Consider the following 23,915-nt stretch of genomic DNA (forward strand, 5'->3'; position numbering starts at 1 on the left):
TATGAACATCAGAGCAGAAATAGTCAGATTTCCTCCTCAGGCCAGGAAGTCCCTCCCCATTGATCGACTGGAGCAGCTCAAGGCTCAGCTAAACACCGGCTCACAGGAGCAGCTGATTGATCAGCTGGAGGAGGTGATCAATAAACTAGAGCCACTGGACTCCGCCTGTAGCAGCCGCAGGAGCAGCATTTCCTCTCACGTTAGTTCGAAACACATACACACACACAATACATACAGAGATTTCTCTCATTCCTGAATATAAATCATGTCCGAGATACTGATTAAGTGTATGCAGTGTATTTTTGTCTGTAAAAATATCAAAAGATTTCCAAAACAAGATTAATTTACGTGTGGAGCAAAATCACATAAGATGATAATTGTTTTCAGAATAATGTTTTTTTTTCTTGCCGTATAAGGAAGGTAGTTTTTCGTGTTTTGAACATAAATTTAACCAAATTTAGTGAGTTTTATGCTTAAAACAAGAAAACACAATTTGTCAATGGGGTATAAGAAAAATAAGCTTATTCCAAAAAATATTATTGTTATCTTACATTTGTTTCTCAGCTCTGTTTTAATGTGTTAATCTCACTAAGTAATTAAAAAGCATGTTCAGAATATTCAAATGTGACTTGCTGTCTTGTTTGCAGGAAAGCTTTAACGTTTTGGACTGTGGTATCTACCGCGTCATCAGCCGAAGAGGCAGCCAATCAGATGAGGACACCAACTCCCTTGCCAACCAATCAATGCTTGAGGAGGAGCGGCTGAAGGAGTTCAGTTTCACAGAGGAGGAGCAGGGAGAGAACGGTGAGACTGAGCGACAGAGACAACTCATAGAGTGAAAATTGATTGATTTTTTTCAAGTCATTTCAAACCTAAAAGGGATGTTGGTGGGTTTGGCGGTATGTGATTAGCTCTCTCAGGGGGAATTCTGTGTCTTGATAAGGGAAATACTCCACTCATATTTCAGTATTTTGTTAAAGCACATAAATAAACCATTCAGCACATAAAACTTCTTAACAAGAGAGTAATGATTTTGGTTTGTGTTTTGTTTAAAAAACTGCACAGAAATATTTTATAGTCGCATGTTGTCTTCACCCTTGTGTTCTGTTCATATGGAGTTAGTAACACAGTTTTTCTGTAACCTGGCTTTTCCAAAATACGCGATAACACATTTATTGACACATTTTGTTTGTCCCCCTCTAAACTAACTGCTTTCATAGTTATTAACACAATTTTTGCATTTTTGGGGGGACTTTTTAGAACTCAGTAAGCGCAAATTCTCCATTCTCCAGTATAGCCTATAGGTGGCCTCAGTGTTCCTCTTATTGTTGAATGGTGTCTGTAACCCAAATGAAACAAAGTTTAATATTCATGAAAAGGCTGATATTTGTTATGCTTTAGAAGTTTCTGCTGCCATCTACTGAGAAAAAAGACATGAAAAAAATGTGGCAATTTCATAGCAATGTCAAGTATAGCCTATAGGTGGCCTCAGTGTTCCTCTTATTGTTGAATGGTGTCTGTAACCCAATGCTGTAACTTAATTTATAGATATTATCACAAGTTAAACATTTAGATAATTATTTAGGCATTATAAAAGACAACTGTTTGTCAAAGCGTAGCTATTTATTTTTTACCACTTGCTCTTAATGTTTAGTTGTTGCAATAATGCCACATGTAGTGCTCAATGTACAGTCAAACCTGACCATGGTTTTACAAGGAGAAGACTCAGGGTGCTTTCACACTGGCAGTTTAGTTCGAAACACAGAACGGTTCGCAAGAAAAATTGGTAATGTGAAAGCTGTCATGTGGACCGGGGAGTGCACCGCAGTACCGAACCGAGACTACCTGTAGGAGGTGGTCTGAGTTCGGTTGCAATGGAACTGTAGCGCGATACACGTGAATGTGAAAGCAACTCGTACTCGGGTTACGCACTTGTTCAGGAAGTAAAGTAACCTGCGCATGATGACGACATCTATCTATCTATCTATCTATACACCTTATAAATACTATTATAGGTTATAAATATAGGGTATAATAGAAGATGACAGTGGCGATAACTTCACCTTGGACACGAGCGTGAGTAAGCGTGCAGTGTAAACAAAGATGCAAATGAATTCCTTGCAATCAGCTGTCTCCTCAAAAAACACCATTTGCGAGCAGCAGCAAGCCGCCTTCCCCCGGACATCTGATGAGTGCATGAAGCGCACATATACGCAGTTGTCGTTCACTCTGCTGTGCATAATGTTACTAAAATAACAAAAAAACAAAAAGTACGATGAGTCACGTTGTGTTCTCCATGCGTGTTTGTGATGACGGAAGATGAACGCAAATGGACCGGGGTTGGATAGAATCAAGTGAGTGTGAAACCAGACCAAAGCTGCGGGGGGCCACCAGAAACAATCGCACTCGGAATCGGACCGCAGCAAACGTGCCCAGTGTGAAAGCCCCCTTAGTGTGTTTTCCCACTTGGTCCTTTTAAGGGGTCTGAGCACGGTTTGTGGGATTTTTGGTCCATACGTCCAAACAATCTCAGACCCCTTTAAAACGAACCGAGCCTAGACCATCTCAGGGGTGGACTAAGTATGGTTTGCTTGCAGCCTTTGGTTCAGTTCGCTTATAACGTGCATTGTGAACAATGAGCGCCCTGGGCTCACTTTACTTCCCCATCGCGTAACGGCAAACATGTTTGGCCTTGACAGGTTCCCGTACAACGTGAGCACGGTAGAGAAGTGAACACGAAATTATCTCAAAGGTCTTTCTTTAGTGTTCTCTGCAAATGAAGATTCGAAGGTTTAACCGGACACCTTGAAAGCCGTATGAAAGTTAAGAAATTATGACAGGAGTATTTATTGTATTCTATGAAAGGAAGCCTATTCCGAGGCTGTCAGTAGATTAAACATAAATTGTGATTTATCTTATTGTTTGTCATTAATAAGACTAATCTACCATGACTGAATGTTGACTTTTGCCTTTAAATCCCGTATTTTTTATATAAAAATAAAATGCATTCAGTTCAGTTGCATTACTTTTCTCTTTTAATGTATAAAACAATATGTACAGAATTACATAAAAATGATGCCAAAGATCAATAATGTTCTTATGTTGCTTATTCATTTTGAGAGCATTAAACATGTTTATTTTATCTTATAAGTTAATACGTATAGCTATTTGTACTCATAACATTAAATATAGCCCTAATAATTATAATAAATACTATATTTTTTTTAAAGTGGGCTCAGTCCCACAAGTGACACAGAGTGTGAAAACAAAAAGGACTGAGACCCTGTAATGGGCAAAGTGGACCAAAAAGAGATCTGAGCCCACTTACAAGCTCTCAAACAGTGTGAATGTAAAGAGAACTGGTTCCGTTTTCATTTGGTCCACTTTTTGGCCCACTTAAAGAGGTCTGAGATTGGTTCTTTTAAAGAGGACTCAAGTGTGAAAACACCCTTAGAAAAAGTATTTTGTTATTGTAAAGGGGGTACAAGCGAAAGGAGGAGGCGAGAACCGGCTTAACAATATACATAATATTTAATTAAATAAAAAGACACACAAACACATACAGGGCAGCTGCCCATAATTCTCTCTCTCTCGAGCTGGCGTCTTCGGTCGCCTTTATCCCTCGCTCGCCTCATCAGGCTGATTGGGGTCTGGGCGTCCGTCATTCCGCCCGGCCCCGCCCTCCTCCGCTACACTCCTCCCTGCGTTGCCTGAGGCCGGGGAGCCCCTGGCATGACGTACATTCCCCACCCCCACCCCCGTGGTGGGGGGCTTGCCTTGCGCCCCGCCTGCCGGCAGGTCATTCCCACCTTCTTAGACCTGGGAGGAGACAGGAGAAAAAAAAAAAAAAGGCAATGGAGAGGCCAACACGGAGCGACAGCGAGAGAGAGAGGAGAGCGAGAAAAAGCTCGCTCACTCACCGGTTCTCTGATGCGCCGTCGCGTGGTCCCCGATCACTCCTCCACCCTCTCAGGCGGATGACAGCCGCTCCTCCCCGGGCGGCCCGGAGTCAAACCTCCGACCCCCAGCGGACAGAACGGTCCTCCGCTTTTCTGGCGGCACGTGGGGACACTCCTCCGCCCCTGGCAGCGACTCCATCGCTCCAGGCGGTCGGGGAGTCCCGTCCCTCCTTTCCTCGCGGACGGTGGCCGTTCCCCGCGTCCAGGCGGTCGGGCTACTCCGTCCACCGGCGGATGGCAGCGGCACTCCCCTGGGTGGACTGCAGTGTCGAGGACTCTACGACGGGCATTCCTCCTCCCTCCTGGGTTTCGGCACCAATGTAAAGGGGGTACAAGGGAAAGGAGGCGGCGAGAACCGGCTTAACAATATACATAATATTTAATTAAATAAAAAGACACACAAACACATACAGGGCAGCTGCCCATAATTCTCTCTCGAGCTGGCGTCTTCGGTCACATTTATCCCTCGCTCACCTCATCAGGCTGATTGGGGTCTGGGCGTACGTCATTCCGCCCGGCCCCGCCCGGCCCTGCCCTCCTCCGCGCTACAGTTATCTACCCTTTCTTTTGCAAACATCATTCAATAACATAATTCAATAAACTCAGAACTGTGAGAATTTGTTTTTTTTTTACATGAAAAGAAGTGTTTCCAAAAAACAAAATGCAATATTTTGTTTGGAAGGGTAAACTCGGTTTGTGTGTGTGAATGTGTGTAATGATGTGTGATAGTGTGTGTATTGCATAGTGGCCATGTTATAGTCTCACCAATTAATTTCTGTGTGTGTGTGTGTGTGTGTGTGTGTGTGTTCTGGTCTCACCCACTTGTTTCGTCATTGATTTCTGTGTGTGTGTGTGTGTGTGTGTGTGTGTGTTCTGGTCTCACCCACTTGTTTCGTCATTGATTTCTGTGTGTGTGTGTGTGTGTGTTCTGGTCTCACCCACTTGTTTCATCATTGATTTCTGTGTGTGTGTGTGTGTGTGTGTGTGTGTGTTCTGGTCTCACCCACTTGTTTCGTCATTGATTTCTGTGGAATAGAACGTGTGACTTTTTTTGTTAAACCACCCAAACTTGATGGAATCATTTACGTTTTTTTGTGTGTGTGTGTGCCTTTAGATGGTAAAAAGAGGAAAAGTCACAAAGAACCAGACTATTACGATGAAGGATACCATTTTTAGAAATAAAAAAAGGGATCAAATCGGACAAAAATGTCTGAACAGAACACAAGGGTTAAAGTCTACACAAAATGACGTTCACAACCCATATTACTCCCGTCATGTGACATATTTCTGAGTGAAACAAAAAAATGTGAATCAACACTTGACATGTCACGCTTGGTTAGGACACAGTGTTATCTTTTAGGATATTTAGTTTGGTAGTTTTTGTTAGTATTGTGTATGTGTGCTGTATGTCAAATATTTAGAAATAAAAGATGGTTAAAACATCCGCGATTAGCAGTTCCCTCATTTATGTGGTGTTTGTAACAGTTTTTTTTACTGTTGACTTTTTTTTGCCATTTTCTTATTGTCCTCATACACTGCGTCAATTGTTTTTGTTTGTCTACTTTGTGTGCTTTTGCTTAATTCTCTCGTGACTTCTGACTATTGTCCTCTTCTCCATTTATGTCTCTATCATTCCAACAAATTTTTTCATTTTCTGTTCTTTCTTTTATCCCTCATTTCTGTCCTAAAGATGCTCAGTCTATGTGTGGAGAGAGCGACAGGCCCGACCTCGGTCTGCAATTCCTGCCGCTGTCTTTCCGCCCGAAACCACCACGAGTCGCTCTGCAGGCTGTGCGAGACAGGTATACACCTTTACACATCTGTCCACTTAAACGTCCCCTTTTTTATTGTGATTTCACTTCCCCTTAAATTTCACATCAGACTTGCTCTGATTGGCTGGCTGACGAGGAAGAAAAACTCGACCACATAGTCAAATTTATTTATATACTGACCAAACTCAGCTGGTTGCACCCTAAGTTATTTTTAAAACAGTAACTTCCTGTTTCAGTAGGTGTAGTGTCACATTTTCTGTCTCACTCTGTCATTTCATACTGAGTGGGATTAGTAAGGTTGATCTTTAACTATTATTTCTCCTCTTCTGGCATTTTCTTCATGCAGACGTTGTTGTTGTTTATTTGAAAACTATCTGCATTTTAGTTGCTTATATTTTGGAGTGTCACTGTCGGTTTTTGTCTATGTATGGTATTTGCATTTGCATTTGTAAATAGATGCATATTTGTGTATCAGTGTCTCTAACTTTGTGAAGAAGACCACAGAGAAGATCAACACTCTTCAGATGAATACCGACCTTTGGCCTCGGCCTGACCTCAGGGAAGGTGTTCAAGGTGAGGTCACAGCTCCTGCGACCCCTCTTCCAGACGAAGTAGATCATGAGTGAGTCCTACCTCTTTTACATCATGATACCTGTCCAACTCTTTGCCGTTGAAATGTATGTTTTGTAAATAACAATTGACACTTTTTTTGTGTGTCTCTCAGTGTGAATTTAGAGAAGACCAGTTCAGAGTCTGAGCTGCAGGAGTTGAGGGTCGCCACACAGAAAGCCATGTGAGTTCAGAATGTTGCGTCCTGTTGCTACATGGAGACAGGAAGATGTTAATTTATAAGCTAAATAATGTGTGCATCTGATACATTGATTGGAGATTTTCATAGTAGTTAAGGATTTTTGTTGATGTTGATAACCAATATGATGGCAATTTTGTATACTGTATGTATGTACAGTTGAAGTCAGAAGTTTACATTGAAGTCATTAAAACTTATTTTTTAACCACTCCACAGATTTCATATTAGCAAACTATAGTTTTGGCAAGTCGTTTAGGACATCTACTTTGTGCATGACACAAGTAATTTTTCCAACAGTTGTTTACAGACAGATTGTTTTTACTTTTAATTGACAATATCACAATTCCAGTGGGTCAGAAGTTTACATACACTAAGTTAACTGTGCCTTTAAGCAGCTTGGAAAATTCCAGAAAATGATGTCAAGCCTAATTTAGCTTCTGATAGGCTAATTGGAGTCACTTGGAGGTGTACCTGTGGATGTATTTTAAGGCCTACCTTCAAACTCAGTGCCTCTTTGCTTGACATCATGGGAAAATCAAAAGAAATCAGCCAAGACCTCAGAAAAAAAATTGTGGACCTCCACAAGTCTGGTTCATCCTTGGGAGCAATTTACAAACACCTGAAGGTACCACGTTCATCTGTACAAACAATAGTATGCAAGTATAAACAACATGGGACCACGCAGCCATCATACCACTCAGGAAGGAGACGCATTCTGTCTCCTAAAGATGAACGTAGTTTGGTGGGAAAAGTGCAAATCAATCCCAGAACAACAGCAAAGAACCTTGTGAAGATGCTGGAGGAAACAGGTAGACAAGTATCTATATCCACAGTAAAATGACTCCTATATCGACATAACCTGAAAGACTGCTCAGCAAGGAAGAAGCTACTGCTCCAAAACAGGAATAAAAAAGCCAGACTACAGTTTGCAAGTGCACATGGGGACAAAGATCTTACTTTCTGGAGAAATGTCCTCTGGTCTGATGAAACATAAATTGAACTGTTTGGCCATAATGACCAATGTTATGTTTGGAGGAAAAAGGGTGAGGCTTGCAAGCCGAAGAACACCATCCCAACCGTGAAGCATGGGGGTGGCAGCATCATGTTGTGGGGGCGCTTTGCTGCAGGAGGGACTGGTACACTTCACAAAATAGATGGCATCATGAGGAAAGAAAATTATGTGGATATATTGAAGCAACATCTCAAGACATCAGCCAGGAAGTTAAAGCTTGGTCACAAATGGGTCTTCCAAATGGACAATGACCCCAAGCATACCTACAAAGTTGTGGCAAAATGTCTTAAGGACAACAAAGTCAAGGTACTGGAATGGTCATCACAAAGCCCTGACCTCAATCCGATAGAAAATTTGTGGGCAGAGCTGAAAAAGCGTGTGCAAGCAAGGAGGTCTACAAACCTGACTCAGTTACACCAGTTCTGTCTGGAGGAATGGGCCAAAATTCCAGCAACTTATTGTGAGAAACTTGTGGAAGGCTACCCAAAATGTTTGACCCAAGTTAAAGAATTTAAAGGCAATACTACCAAATACTAACAAAGTGTATGTAAACTTCTGACCCACTGGGAATGTGATGAAAGTAATAAAAGCTGAAATAAATCATTCTCTCTACTATTATTCTGATATTTCACATTCTTAAAATAAAGTAGTGATCCTAACTGACCTAAGATAGGGAATTTTGTATTTGGCTAATGAGTATGTAAATTTCTGACTTCAACTGTGTGTGTGTGTATGTATGTATGTGTGTGTGTGTGTGTGTGTGTGTGTGTATATACAGTGGTGTGAAAAAGTGTTTGCCCCCTTCCTGATTTCTTATTTTTTTGCATGTTTGTCACACTTAAATGTTTCAGATCATCAAACAAGTTTAAATATTAGTCAAAGATAACACAAGTAAACACAAAATGCAGTTTTTAAATGAAGGTTGTTATTATTAAGGAAAAGCAAAATCCAAACCTACATGGCCCTGTGTGAAAAAGTGATTGCCCCCTAAACCCAATAACTGGTTGGGCCACCCTTAGCAGCAACAACTGCAATCAAGCGTTTGCGATAACTTGCAATGAGTCTTTTACAGCGCTGTGGAGGAATTTTGGCCCACTCATCTTTGCAGAATTGTTGTAATTCAGCCACATTGGAGGGTTTACGAGCATGAACTGCCTTTTTAAGGTCATGCCACAGCATCTCAATCTTCAGGTCAGGACTTTGACTAGGCCACTCCAAAGTCTTCATTTTGTTTTTCTTCAGCCATTCAGAGGTGGACTTGCTGGTGTGTTTTGGATCACTGTCCTGCTGCAGATCCCAAGTTCGCTTCAGCTTGAGGTCACGAACAGATGGCCGAACATTCTCCTTCAGGATTTTTTGGTAGACAGCAGAATTCATGGTTCCATTTATCACAGCAAGTCTTCCAGGTCCTGAAGCAGCAAAACAGCCCCAGGCCATCACACTACCACCACCATAATTTACTGTTGGTATGATGTTCTTGTTCTGAAATGCGGTGTTACTTTTACACCAGATGTAATGGGACACACACCTTCCAAAAAGTTCAACTTTTGTCTCGTCAGTCCACAGAGTATTTTCCCAAAAGTCTTGGGGATCATCAAGATGTTTTCTGGCAAAAATGAGATGAGCCTTAATGTTCTTTTTGCTCAGCAGTGGTTTTCGTCTTGTAACTCTGCCATGCAGGCCATTTTTGCCCAGTCTCTTTCTTATGGTGGAGTCATGAACACTGACCTTAACTGAGGCAAGTGAGGCCTGCAGTTCTTTGGATGTTGTTGTGGGGTCTTTTGTGACCTCTTGGATGAGTCGTCGCTGCGCTCTTGGGGTAATTTTGGTCGGCTGTCCACTCCTGGGAAGGTTCACCACTGTTCCATGTTTTCGCCATTTGTGGATAATGGCTCTCACTGTGGTTCTCTGGAGTCCCAACGCTTTAGAAATGGCTTTATAACCTTTTCCAGACTGATAGATCTCAATTACTTTCTTTCTCATTTGTTCCTGAATTTCTTTGGATCTCGGCATGATGTTTAGCTTTTGAAGATCTTTTGGTCTACTTCACTTTGTCAGGCAGGTCCTATTTAAGTGATTTCTTGATTGAGAACAGGTGTGGCAGTAATCAGGCCTGGGTGTGGCTAGAGAAATTGAACTCAGGTGTGATAAACCACAGTTAAGTTATGTTTTAACAGGTGGGGCAAACACTTTTTCACACAGGGCCATGTAGGTTTGGATTTTGTTTTCCCTTAATAATAACAACCTTCATTTAAAAACTGTATTTTGTGTTTACTTGTGTTATCTTTGACTAATATTTAAACTTGTTTGATGATCTGAAACATTTAAGTGTGACAAACATGCAAAAAAATAAGAAATCAGGAAGGGGCAAACACTTTTTCACACCACTGTATATATATATATATATATATTATACACTACCGGTTTTGAAACACTCATTCTTTATTATAATTTTTTTCTTCACATTTTAGAATATAGTTAGTGTAGCAAAAAAAGCAAGTCAACAAAAGTATCAGTGAAGGGCATGCTTGAGATGAAACATGAGACAAGTGATGTTTGGAGAAAATCAAGGGAAACATCACTTGTGAGCAGAATATTTCCACTGGCCGTCATTCCTAATCAAGCTGTAATTTAGCCGAATAATGCAAAAAGTGTGAAAATATCATTTGTATGTAGGATACATAAAATGTTACCCTTGAAATGAGCATTAGCAAGATAAACAAGTCAGCCATTTTAAATTTCTTTTAAATGTTAAAAATGTAATTTCCATCACAGAATTATATTACACAATACAGCATTTGGGATGTGCTGGAAATAACATGTCATGTCAACCATCCAATTTCTGTAGTTACTATTGGATTATTGCACTCTTTAAAGCTGAAGTATGTTGTGTCTCCACTTAAGCTCTCAGATCCAGGACCCCATGGTTTTGCTCGACCCTGTCTGTCTTCAAGAAGTGCTTCGAGACTGGGCTCTGGTTCTGGAGAGGGTCCTGGGCCCAGAAGATCACACCAAACCCAGAGAAATAGAAAATGGAGCGACAAGAGGGGAGGAGAAGACCTTAGAAGAAGAGGAGGTCATCCCATCAATGTCCTGTTGCATTGTGATTCAACCAGAGAGCTCATTAGCAACTGACCAGGATGAATCCTCAACCCTTACTGAAAAAGAGGACCTTAGAGAGAGCATTCCATGTTCCACTGCCCCAGTCAGAGCGGCATTTCCACCGCTCGCTAACACTGTCGAACTAGTCCAGCTGTTTTCCCCCAAACCTTTGCCTCCTGACCTTAACGCCGACCTCTCCCAGCTGGCCTGTCTTTACCTGGATTTGGGCTGCCCTGGAGGATGGAGGGATGAGAGAGGAGGAATGGAGCGTGTGTGTGTGTTCCTCAGGAGATACTTCTTCCTGTTGGACCAGGAGAGAGTGAGGAAGATGTGTATGCTGAAGTACAGCAAGCAGCCGGAGGTGTTGAAGGCGTTTGTCGCTGGCATGCTGGGTAATCTCTCACAAAAACATTGATTAACTGATTTATGTATCAAGCAGAAGTTCTCCGCAGACGTAGTTTAATTAGGCCTTTTGCGATTATTACATAATTTCCTTCTCGTGATTACTTGCTCTAACCTCGATTATTTGAGATTATCACAATTATTGTGCACTTTGAATTCCAATCATATTTTAATGTCCCAATAAGGGTATTTTAAGTAACTATAGAAATGCCACTGATGGCACATTTTTGTGTCTGATTTTCTGGTGTTATTGCATTATGTGAGCACTCCAAATTAAGTGTTTGATGCATGTGCCATCTGTGGTGGTTTGCGCCAGACTCCCACCAAAATATACTGTAAGTAAGGATTTTGGTAGTGGACACGAAGCGCTCCAGTTTCACTAATTTAACGTTGGGGTAATGGCTAATGCTCTTGGTCACTGGAGTTCAAACACGCAGTGACACAGAGGAAGAAACGCTCCCTTTATTTCTGTGGAGATGATATTATGAAGAAACATATTTTCAGAAACACACAGAATCTCAAAGGTCTTGCTTCATGCGAAATAAGGGCTCGTGGGTTTAATGGGAGAGCCTTAAAATAACGTATGAAGGTGAAGAATTTTGGACAGAAATATATTACTATTGCACAGTATAATTAGTGTGAATTAATTATATGAAAAATAATGCGCTAAAAACATTTACGCTATTAATCATGTCTCCGATCCATACGTAAATTCTGTAATAAGGAATGTTCCTACTATCGGAGCAGTTCTAGCTTGATGTACTACCTTGATATGGCAGTAGGGGGCAGTCAGCGCGGCAGCCGTACAGACGACACTCCTCGTCAAACCAACGCAAGCAACAGGCAGAACTTCCTTCCACGGACGTGCTTGTGTGCTCAAAGGCAGCTAGAACGTGCACACAAAAATCCAGGGATTTCAAGACGTGTTTTTCAACGTTAAAAAATACATTAGCTTGACACAGCGTCCTAAAAACGCAGCACTTATGACTAGAGACTACTAAAACGTAAAGCAGCCAAAGATGCTCAAAAGCGTCCATCTGTACATAGAACAACAATTAAAAATAGCTCGGAAGGAAATGGGGCAATAATAGGGTTTTGTTCAATGATATGGAAATAAAGCAAATTATATTTTGACTTTTAAGCCATTTTTTGTATTGTCTGCTGCCACAATATACAGTATGTATATGATGCAGTGGTGGAAAGAGTACTTAAGTAAAAAAAATAAAATAAGTAAAAGTACTGCTACTGAAGAAATAATTCACTTGAGTACAAGTAGAAGTACTGAGAAATATTATGACTCTTGTAAGAATAAATAAGTAGTTTGCCAAAAAACTACTCAAGTAATTACGTTACAAGTTACTTTATGAAAATTATAGTATATACGCTTCAATTTTTAGAACACAAAGACATTTTTGATCTTGAAAGAAATTGATGCTTCCTTTCACCAAGGATGCATTAAATTGATCAAAAATACTGCCAAAATCATCAATTGCAAATTATTAAGTGGTATTTATTCCATTTTTTCTTTACCCGTAGTGGCAAACATATACTGTGTCACCTATTCCTTACAAAAGGCTTCTGAAGTGCTAATTTGGTACACAAGAAAATTCTTATTATTAGTGGAAATCACAATACAACGGGTTTTTCCCCATTTGCTGACATATTGAGTTCTTTACAAGTTGCTTTACACTTGCACGTCAAATTTTGGTTTTAAAAATAGGCAAAAAGAAACTCCTCACAGGTCCTAAACTAGCAGCTTCTAAATGCCAAAGACCTGCACTGCTGCAAGAGGATTCTTGGACAAACAGAAAATGTAAGAATACGACATTTATGGGGGCCTGGGTAGCTCAGTGGTAAATTACGCTGGCTACCACCCCTGGAGTTCGCTAGTTCGAATCCCAGGGCATGCTGAGTGACTCCAGCCAGGTCTCCTAAGCAACCAAATTGGCCCGGTTGCTAGGGAGGGTAGAGTCACATGGGGTAACCTCCTCGTGGTCGCTATAATGTGGTTTGTTCTCGGTGGGGCGCATGGTGAATTGAGCGTGGTTGCCGCGGTGGATGGCGTGAAGCCTCCACACGCGCTATGTCTCCGTGGCAACGCGCTCAACAAGCCACGTGATAAGATGCGCGGGTTGACTGTCTCAGACGTGGAGGCAACTGGGATTCGTCCTCCGCCACCCGGACTGGGGCGAATCACTATGCGACCACGAGGACTTAGAGCACATTGGGAATTGGGCATTCCAAATTGGGAGAAAAAGGGGAAAAATCCCCCCCCAAAAAAAGAATACAACATTTATTTAAATATGAATAGCCATTTATAACATACTAAATGTCTCTAAATCATCTCTAAACTACATAATGTGCATTGTGACTGAAACACATTCCTATTTCAGGTTTATTCTCATTCACGTATGTCCAAGTATTTTGGCTATTAAGTTAACATACTGTACAAAACTAATATCATGCAATATCATAAAGGAGGAAATGTATCCTCTTTGATATTGCAGAATTTATCCAGGAATGGGATGAGATTATTAAGCAAACTGTTATCAACTCCTACTTAAAATAAGGCAAAAATAAACATTTCACACAGTGTTTAGTGAGAGATATGACTGATTCAAACACTAAAAGTGGTTGTTCTATATATGTATTATTGTATTACAGTTGTAATAATAAAGTCTTAATTAACATTATGGTTATTTAACATATTGAGATGTTGTTATTAAGTAAATTGTAGCATTTGGTTACATTATGTTTTGTGATTTCTCATACCTTCTTTATAAGTGAGGCTTTTCAGACATATAAACTCATTTCCGACACTATTGACATTGTATCTTTCTAAGGTATTTAAAAATTTGTATTAGACATAGTAGCAAGTAAACAAGATATCCCCACATATGTCAAACTACACTGTGGTAATGTTTGACACAGGTAAAACATTGCCTACCTTAAAAACAAGTGAAGATTGATCAGTGGTTAAATGTGTTCAGACGGTTCCCTCGTACCTGATTGAACGACTCCTTTCCAGAATAAAATGAAATATGCAGAAAATCACAGTATTACAGTTCTTGTATAGTGACAGGGCAGAAAGTCTTGGAGAAGCTAGAGAAGAGAGGACACTGGCGGCAGTTTATGCAAGCTTCTGTGCTCATGATGTTGTGCCCTGCTGGCTTCCGTCGTGCCGTGCACAGCGCGTTTTAGTTTATAAACAGATTTAGTGCTTATAACTTGCCGATTTCTTCTTCCCAAAAAAACTCCGAAATATTTTGTTTTTTTTTATACTTTGTAATTGTGGTGAAAAATAACTGTAGCGAAGTTGAATGCTTAATTTTGTTTATTTATTTTTTCCTCCCCTTTCCCTATTCTGTGTTGTGTTGAAGAGTTCACGCAGGCCAGTAAGGTGGTGGAGGTGATTCAAAAGGGAGATCTGCTGAAATCTTTGCGCAGTTTGCAAGAAATTCAACCCTGGAATGCACCTCTGCTCCTCTCACACATGTACAGGTGAGACTACATCACTCCAAGCATTACACACACACATGCACACACTGAGAGGGGAGTTCTCTATGAATAAATTGTGCCTGGTAAAAGCACCGGTTATTTGCACATGCTGTCTGTGCTGGTTTAGCACCCGATTCACTCAAGGAATTATGCAAATCAGACAACAGCACAAGTGCGCCCTCAAAATCTGTGCTGAATGCAGTTTGCACGGTGCAATTCTGATCTTGCAGGCCAGTTGTGAGTTCTATTGTGTGGAAGATGCCGCAGATCTGACACACTCTGCCGGGACTGTACGGTGATCCAGTCATGTCGAAAGTGCACTTGACTACACCGCACATCTGGATACTATATGCAAGGTTAAAACGCTTTTCGACATCATTTCATCATTATGTGATGAATTACTGCTGACATGATTGATTCAAAATGTACAGAAACATCTTTTATAATAAAATACATTTTACTGCCTGCTTTTATTTGGCAGTAATAGTGCGAGGTAAATTGTGCCGGGCAATTTCTGTGAATGAGGCGCAATCTATAATGAGCCTAATTTACATAGGAAGGTGTGTTTGCACAGAATGACAATGACTTAAGCACTGAGTGGGCCTTCTCAATCTAGATTGTTGGTGAATAAGACGCAGCTTTTTGGACTGAAATACCATGAGCAAAAGTGCTGCAACTGATAAGAGAATTCGCCCCTGAATAGTTTCAATGTGTTTACCTGCACATCTATCAACATGCATCTACAGTATCTGTCACATATGGGAAAATTCCCCAAATTGATTGTCATTTGTTTGATGAAATTAGATTTTCTATCATGTTTGTTTTCCTCTTTACAGACTCTATGAGAAACATGGAGAGGTGGCCGTTCGTGCCTTCCCACAGTTCTATCCCACGATTCTCCCCTCTGACATTATGGCCATGGCTCTGCCCAGCCACTTCTTGCCTTATCTGGACAATCTCGTCCAATCACGAGCCGAGCAGCAGAGGTACAGCCGTGAGTTGTATGCTTGTTTTAAATGTTTGTGTTTTTATGTGCAAGAGAGAGGTGAATAAAGAAAATCAAATTTCTCACATTTCTGCAGGATGTCTTTTCTGGGTTCTCTTCTCCAGCCGGAAACTCTGCGACAGGATTGGCTGGAACTGGCTCTATCCCGTGATGCTCCACAAAAGGCTGACACACTCACTCCTGATGGGCAGCCTAGGTACACACGACCATTTTTAAGCTACAACTTCTTTTTTTTTTTTTTTAAATGTGAGTAGTGCGTTGCTATGCGATTGCTAGGGTGTGAGTGGTTTAAATACTACTCTACAGTATATTCCTATTTAGTTGACTGTTATGTCTCCTGCTGCATTATAGGTGGCGCTCTCATTTCTTCAGTTGGGGTTACGGACGTCTTTTGTCTCTTTTGATTCGCTTACCTGCTGATCTGACTTCCAAACAGAAAATGCTGGAGACGTGTAGGACTCATGGGTGAGTGTAGAATTAGATGGACTTGAAACGGAGTCGTATCTAGTGTGACTGTGGCTGTTCAGTGTTTTTTTTTTTTTTCTCTCTCAGGTATTGGATGGGTTTCCTGTACCTGTGCAGAGAGCTGCAGCGACGGCTGGAGGCTTTCAATGTCATCTGCAGACTGGACGACATGACATTACTGGAGGAGGAGGAGGATGGTAAAACAATCACTCAAGGATGGATTCCTTACTACTTTCCTTCTAAATGTCCTTCCTTTCCTTCCTTTGTTTATTCTTTCCTTCATTGCTTCCTACTTACCTACATATTAAATGTCCTTCTTTCTCTTCTTTTTCCTTACTTCCATTCTTTTTTCTTTCCTTCTTTCCTAATAAATATCCTTCCTTTTTCCTTTTTTCCTTCCTTTCTACCTAATGAATGTCCTTACTTATTCTTTTCCTTTATTTTCTTTTTTCCTTCCTTCCTGCCTGCCTTCTTAATAATTGTCCTTCCATATTTCTTTCTTCCTTTCCTTCCTAATGAATGTCCTTTCTAAATTGCCTTCCTTTTTCCCTTATTCTTCCTTCTTTCCTTCCTTCCTACCTAATGAATGTCCTTACTTCCAATTTTCTTACCTTTTTAATAAATGTTCTTCCATATCTCTTTCTTTCCTTCCTTCTTTATTCCTTCCTTCATTGCTTCCTACTTACCTACATATTAAATGTCTTCCTTTATTTTCTTTTTTCTTTCTTTCCTTCCTTTCTTTCTTCTTTATTTCCTTCCTAATAAATGTCCTTCCTTTTTCCTTCATTCCTTCCTTCCTATCTAATAAATGTCATTCCTTCCTTATTTCTTTCTTTCCTTCCTTCCTTCCTTACACTTCCTTCCTTCCTTCCTTACACTTTCTTCCTTCCTTCATTCCTTCCTTACTTACACTTCCTTCCTTCCTTCCTTACACTTCCTTCCTTCCTTACTTACACTTTCTTCCTTCCTTCCTTCCTTCCTTACACTTTCTTCCTTCCTTCATTCCTTCCTTACTTACACTTCCTTCCTTCCTTCCTTACACTTCCTTCCTTCCTTACTTACACTTTCTTCCTTCCTTCCTTCCTTCCTTACACTTTCTTCCTTCCTTCATTCCTTCCTTACTTACACTTCCTTCCTTCCTTCCTTACACTTCCTTCCTTCCTTACTTACACTTTCTTCCTTCCTTCCTTCCTTCCTTCCTTACACTTTCTTCCTTCCTTCCTTCCTTCCTTACACTTTCTTCCTTCCTTCCTTCCTTCCTTCCTTCCTTACACTTCCTTGCTTCCTTACACTTCCTTCCTTCCTTACACTTTCTTCCTTCCTTCCTTCCTTCCTTCCTTACACTTCCTTGCTTCCTTACACTTCCTTGCTTCCTTACACTTCCTTCCTTCCTTACACTTTCTTCCTTCCTTCCTTCCTTCCTTCCTTCCTTACACTTCCTTCCTTACACTTTCTTCCTTCCTTCCTTACACTTCTTCCTTCCTTCCTAATAAATGTCCTTCCTTTTTCCTTATTTCCTTCCTTCCTTCCTTCCTTCCTTACACTTTCTTCCTTCCTTCCTTCCTTCCTTACACTTCCTTCCTTCCTTCCTTCCTTACACTTTCTTCCTTCCTTCCTTACACTTCTTCCTTCCTTCCTTCCTTACACTTCCTTCCTTCCTTCCTTCCTTACACTTTCTTCCTTCCTTCCTTCCTTCCTTCCTTACACTTCCTTCCTTCCTTCCTTCCTTACACTTTCTTCCTTCCTTCCTTACACTTCTTCCTTCCTTCCTTCCTTACACTTCCTTCCTTCCTTCCTTCCTTCCTTACACTTTCTTCCTTCCTTCCTTACACTTCTTCCTTCCTTCCTTCCTTACACTTTCTTCCTTCCTTCCTTCCTTACACTTCCTTCCTTCCTTCCTTCCTTACACTTTCTTCCTTCCTTCCTTACACTTCTTCCTTCCTTCCTTACACTTTCTTCCTTCCTTCCTTACACTTTCTTCCTTCCTTCCTTCCTTCCTTACACTTCCTTCCTTCCTTCCTTCCTTACACTTTCTTCCTTCCTTCCTTACACTTCTTCCTTCCTTCCTTCCTTACACTTCCTTCCTTCCTTCCTTCCTTCCTTACACTTTCTTCCTTCCTTCCTTACACTTCTTCCTTCCTTCCTTACACTTCCTTCCTTCCTTCCTTCCTTCCTTACACTTCCTTCCTTCCTTCCTTCCTTACACTTTCTTCCTTCCTTCCTTACACTTCTTCCTTCCTTCCTAATAAATGTCCTTCCTTTTTCCTACATTCTTTCCTTACTTTCTACACAATAAATGTCATTCCTACCTTATTTCTTTCCTTCCTTACTTACGCTTCTTCCTTCCTTCCTAATAAATGTCCTTTCTTTTTCCTTATTTCTTTCCTTCCTTCCTTCCTTACACTTCCTTCTTCCTTTCTCGTTCTTTCTTTCCTTCCTAATAAATGTCATTCCTTATTTTTTTTCTTTTTTCTTTCTTTCTCTCTTTCTTTCCTTCCTACTTTCCTTCCTTCCTTACTACCTAATAAATGTCCTTTGTACCTTTCTTCCTTCCTTAACTAATGAATGTTATTTCTCTCTTTTCAGGTATCGTTCCTCAGTCTCTTGATGAGTGGGTGTTGCTTCTCCAGCTCTCTCAGCAAATCAGCAGCAGCATCAGTGATGAAGCCCCGCCCAATGCAGCTCCCCCCACCAGCAGCAGTATTATCAGCACCACCAACGGATCCTGCTTGGGTAAAACCAACGGGAACAGCACAAACAACAGTTCTACTGACCTGTCTAACAGTTCCAATGACTGGAGCGTTCATGTCAGCCCGGAAAACATCATCCTGCATCTGGTGAGAGTTTTTGGGCCGGACCAGGCCCTGGCAGCCCTGCAGGACTCTGGGGTTCAGGTGGACCTCAGTCCACGGTCCACGCTGGTCTGTGATCTGCTTCGCATGGCTGAGAAGCGGCAGAGGTGGGAGCAAATGCACCCTGTTGGTGTTTGAATGGCATTCCATCACTTTTACTGGCAAATATGATGGGTTTTACTAAAATCATTCGATGAAAAATAACGTGTGCACTATTTTCAGAACGGCATACTACCAACTATCTTTTAAAAGAAAGTAATATGCAGTATGTATACTGTGCACAGTATGCACCGTTTTTATATGCATGGAATACCTAAAAAATGTTCCAAAATGTGTAGTATACAACAGCACACTGCATGGGATACTGTAGTCGCCAGTATATAATAAATACTGCACAGTATGCTGTATGTTTGAATTCAATTCTGAACATCGTTTTTAATAAATAGTAAAAACAGCTTTTATCGATGTTTTTCTTCTCACATATTCTTTCTCATTCTTTGTTTTTGACCCATAGAGCGTTAATTCAGACCATGCTGGAGCGCTGTGATCGGTTTCTGTGGTCTCAGCACGCCTGAGACCCCCGCTGTAAGGTCCTAATGTCCACCTGATCTCCACATGTCCCTCCAGGATCCAGGACATTTCTTAGCTTTTCAGACCAGCGCTGTGATTTGAGTGGTCAATTGGAGGAAGTGTTGTGTGGACGTCACATGACTTGATTCGGGCAGTTCGTGCATAAGTTTTATACATGTGTTTTTGAGGACCGCTTCAGTATTTTGTCTTTTGTTTCCTGGTTAACTATTTAATAAGCTGTTGAATATACAGTATTAACTATGGGCCTTATTCATAAAATTATGAATGTATGAACTACAAGAGTTTTTTTTTTTTTTTTTTTTTTTACTAATGCCATGTTGTTTAACTGGTTTAACAGGCTGCTCTTAATGAAAAGCACAATAAATATAAAAAAAGTGTTGTCATTTTGTGGTCCCAAAATCTAATGAGTCAGTACAACAACACTTTTGCTCGTGTGATGTTGTTTTTAAGCTTCAAACACTTTTCATTGGATTTGAATGGTAAAGTCAGCAGGGTAACATTGTGTTACATAAACACATTTACATCTTGTGCTAGCTTGGCACTGCTTACCTCTGTAGGTCAGCGAGTCACGTGTCTGTGTCACAAATGTAAAGTTATCCTCATCTGTGCGTGTGAGAAAGAGAACCATTTTTAAATGACCAAACTGGAATCCCCCGCTGACATCCTCTGTTCTCCTCACTTTCCAATTTCTCTTATCAGACTTTCACTCTCTGATGCTCCACTGACCTCTTTTCCAGATGTGTGTTATATATCTGATCACACCTGTGTCAGTGTAAGCGTGCCATCACTGGTGGACAGAGGCCAAAAGATGAAAAGGGGATTTATGGGAAATGCGGGGGTTGATATGGAGTCCTTTACTTTTGTTAATGTTTTAAGTTTCGCAGTTGGTCACAGACGTTAACAGTACAAGCAATCTTACCGCGTTGTTTACTAAGGCAAGCATCACTATTATTATTGTGCATACTTAAGGTTTGGAATTTGAACTAACCCTTTTCCTTAATTGTTAAGCATGTTAAGAACATGTCTTCCTTTTGCCAAGACTTTGCATGGACAACCACCACTCATTTTCCTTAGAATGTTATAAAAGAATAACTTGCATGAGGAGCGATTGGGTTGATTACCCCATTAGATAGAGGATGATTCGAACTCGCGACTTCAGGGGTGGTAGTCAGCGTCAATACTCGCTGAGCTACCCAGGCCCCCTATGTAAATGTTCTTAAAGGTGCAGTGTGTCATTTCTGCACCACTAGCAGCACCCAAAGGAATCACAAAAATATGACAAACCAAACAGGTTTCCTAAACACACGATAAAAGACAGACCAACCGTAACCTCTGAGGTGGTTAACCAATGGTATATGCTCCTGTTGAAGTGATACGTTTGCGTTATTTTGAAATTATTTTTTTTTTATCGTGTTTAATAGCAGAATTCCTGATGAAAAACTACACTACCCATGATCCTGCTGAGTAAGATCCACCAGTCAGAGAATGGCGGTGAACAAAGTGCACCATAAGAGCTCTGCAGCGACCACTCGCTCCAGTGATGCATTGTGAATGACGCAATCGAGTCGCTCAACACTCTTAACTATGAATATATTTGTATATATCTGAATATTTTCAATATATTGTTTTTATACTTGGAATCAACAAATTCAAATCAATGGTTTTACATTGTTTTTAATTCGATTATATTCCCAATGCTTCATTGGTTTGTAGTTCATTCCCTCTTGTTTGCTTCAATCAGATTTTGTAATGTTGTGATTCACTTTGGCGCTGGTTAGTTTGGTTCATTGGTTCAAAAGGATTTCATGAAATCCCTGTGGAAAAGATGACTGGGAAAAAAAAACTCGTAGTTTCATCGGCAGTTTATAAAAACAACTATCGGCAACTATGAGTTTTTTGTTTTGTTTTTTTTTTTTTTTTTTTTTGCCGATAACCGGTAGCTCGACAAAGCAACTATCGGCGCCGATATATCGGTTTTGTCAACCTCTAGTAATCTACAGTAGGTACTAATTACTTTTTAGTACTAGTAATTAGTTTTGGCACTAATTAGGAAATGATTACAATTTTAGATAAAGCTCATTCTGATTACAATTTTAGACACGTAAGTAGTAATTTGTAGTGAATTACTTTTCTTATGTAACTTACCCAACACTTGTAATGCTGTCTCTCTCTCTCCTTCTGTCCGACCCCTGCACAGGTACTCAAAGCTGCATGCCGTTTTTCCGCTCGGCTCCCAGTTGTACGAGCGGTTCCGTTCCGTTCAGTCGTCGGGAGCAGCTGAACGCCATCACGGCCTTTGTGGACGCCAGCATGGTGTACGGAAGCTCGGATGCACTTGTCGTAGCTCTGCGAAACCTCGTCACTTCATGGCCTGCTCGTCGTCAACGAGTTTCACAGAGACCAGAGGCCTGGCTTCATGCCCTACCTGCCCCGAACGCTTCCACACCTGGACCCCTGCGGCCCATTTCGCAACCAGAGACAGCAGACAAGCCGAACACAACCACTGGAAATAGATCATTCTGCTTCTAAGCAGGTTGTTGGCCCTACGATATGCATTTGTTTTTCTAGAATTTAAGCTTAATTGAGAGTACTATTCAAATGACATTTGTTTAAATTCAACTTGAAACTTAATTTAACGTAATGTAAGAGGATATTTAATGAGAAAATAATGTAGTGCAAGATTTTATTTTGTCCAAGAATTGATCGAATCATGAAAAGTGGGCGAATTTGCCAGACAAGTCCGTCTAGTGCAAGTTTACATTGAAATGTGAGCGACGCAAAATGATGCTTTTGGTGTGAACAGCCCCTTAGATCTGTTTTGAGGGTGTGGAAAAAGCCGTTTCACCTTAAAATTGAACGAGATACAATTTTGAAAGCACAACTGGACCCTGTTGAAACGATCTCAACTTTTGGTCGCATGAAGGAATGTCACTTTCGCAAACACTTGCCTTTTTTTATCCACGTCCTAGCTACAAATTGTATTTAGAGTGTTTACATGCACAATCTTACACTGATTTTGCTTAATAAAATGCTACACATTACCTCGATTTTGCATTGCATGTAAACACCTTTACCAGCTTAATTAACCGGTTTATCCAATGTGTGCAGTCCTTAAAAAAATTGAGAGTTCACTACAAATGTGCCGCAAACTTGCCTCAAACACGCCACTGATCATTTTCACATGCAAATGAGCTTTGCCGCAAACTTGCATCATATTGTCCATTGTTGTCCAAGGTTTGCCAGAGGTTCACCACTACCGGTGAAGAGCGGCAAACTTCTGGCAAACAATTGCAGCAAATCACAAGCTCATATGCATGCGAAAATAACGAGCGGCAAATTTGTGGCAAGTTTGCAGCTTGTTTCGATTTTTTTGTAAGGGAAGTGATGTGTGCATGACTGTTTACATTTTAACATCAAAGCAGAAAATAATCAGATGATTTCAAATATTATGTAAACCTGTCAAGCTATCATGAATATAAACGCACACATTTAAATCAATGAACTGGCAGCACTCTCTGACCAGAAACGTGTATTGAGTAAATAGTATCAATTTGAATTCATGTTTACTTAAAGTTGATTGAATGTAAAATGTCCTATGGAAAAAAAGTAAAACAAGTCAATGTTGTTATTTCACAAAAAAAAAAAGTGCTGTTTTTGTGGGCGTCTCAGGTGATTCTCGGGCCATTGAACACTATGATCACTCTGCACACGCTCTTTCTGAGAGAACAACCGATTGGCTGAGGAACTTCACATGCTCAATCCTCATTGGAGCCCTGACACGCTGTACCTGGATGCCAGGAAGATACTGGGAGGGAGTGAGAGCCACACCCGAGAGAACATTCCTGCAGATCATGACCATATAAGGACTGAATCTCAGTGCTGACTGTTAAAGGGATAGTTCACCCAAAATGTACATTTTTTGTCATCATTTATTCACCCTCATGTCATTCCAGTCTTTCAGGGCACAATGTTAACAATAATGTTTTTCATTAAATGAAAGTGAATGGGGAGGGATGCTGTCAAGTTCCAAAAATGACAAAAAAACCACCATAAATGTAGTCCACATGATTTGTGTGCTATATTCCAAGACTTCTGAAGTTATACAGTAGCCATTGTTAGGTAGTAACTGATGGCATGTAATCTGGATTATGTTATCAGATTACAAAAATCAGATTACAGTAACCTTTTAATGCATTAAATTAATACATTTTTGATAAAGAAAAAAGTTCAATTCTTGTTCCTTACTTCCTGAATAACAAAAATTATCTTAAAATTAAAAATGCATGAATGTTATAATTTTATTCCATCTTAAGTGACATCTTGAGCAACACTTTAAGTACTCAGTGACTGACAAATAGCAAGTTGCTGTTTGATTCTGTTCACTGATGTTTAAAAGAGTGTTAATACATTTAGTACTTAAAGGAATATTCTGGGTTCAATACAAGTTA

The 23,915-nt window shown here is 40.5% G+C and overlaps 1 protein-coding gene across 2 annotated transcripts in view; it reads left to right on the forward strand.

The window, feature by feature from the left end:
• The window catches only part of LOC127437641 (BLOC-2 complex member HPS5-like), a 39,416-nt gene extending 16,086 nt beyond the window's left edge, over positions 1-23,330 (forward strand). The window contains exons 11-24 of one of the 2 annotated variants that reach the window (XR_007896587.1): positions 41-199; positions 648-804; positions 5,650-5,761; positions 6,207-6,353; positions 6,456-6,524; positions 10,456-11,045; positions 14,436-14,556; positions 15,390-15,539; positions 15,636-15,755; positions 15,911-16,024; positions 16,112-16,221; positions 18,611-18,983; positions 19,391-22,000; positions 23,137-23,330. Coding sequence is in view for 1 of the 2 variants with exons in the window: in XM_051692684.1 (XP_051548644.1) it covers positions 41-199; positions 648-804; positions 5,650-5,761; positions 6,207-6,353; positions 6,456-6,524; positions 10,456-11,045; positions 14,436-14,556; positions 15,390-15,539; positions 15,636-15,755; positions 15,911-16,024; positions 16,112-16,221; positions 18,611-18,983; positions 19,391-19,451 (2,283 nt within the window). In the remaining variant the exon portion in view is untranslated. Of the gene's footprint in view, positions 1-40; positions 200-647; positions 805-5,649; positions 5,762-6,206; positions 6,354-6,455; positions 6,525-10,455; positions 11,046-14,435; positions 14,557-15,389; positions 15,540-15,635; positions 15,756-15,910; positions 16,025-16,111; positions 16,222-18,610; positions 18,984-19,390 lie in introns of both variants that reach the window. The other variant, XM_051692684.1, reaches the window with a different exon arrangement.
• The last annotated feature ends 585 nt before the right edge of the window (positions 23,331-23,915 follow it).

The sequence above is a fragment of the Myxocyprinus asiaticus genome, chromosome 48 (genome assembly GCF_019703515.2).
Source record: "Myxocyprinus asiaticus isolate MX2 ecotype Aquarium Trade chromosome 48, UBuf_Myxa_2, whole genome shotgun sequence".
In the NCBI taxonomy this organism is placed as follows: Eukaryota; Metazoa; Chordata; class Actinopteri; order Cypriniformes; family Catostomidae; genus Myxocyprinus; species Myxocyprinus asiaticus.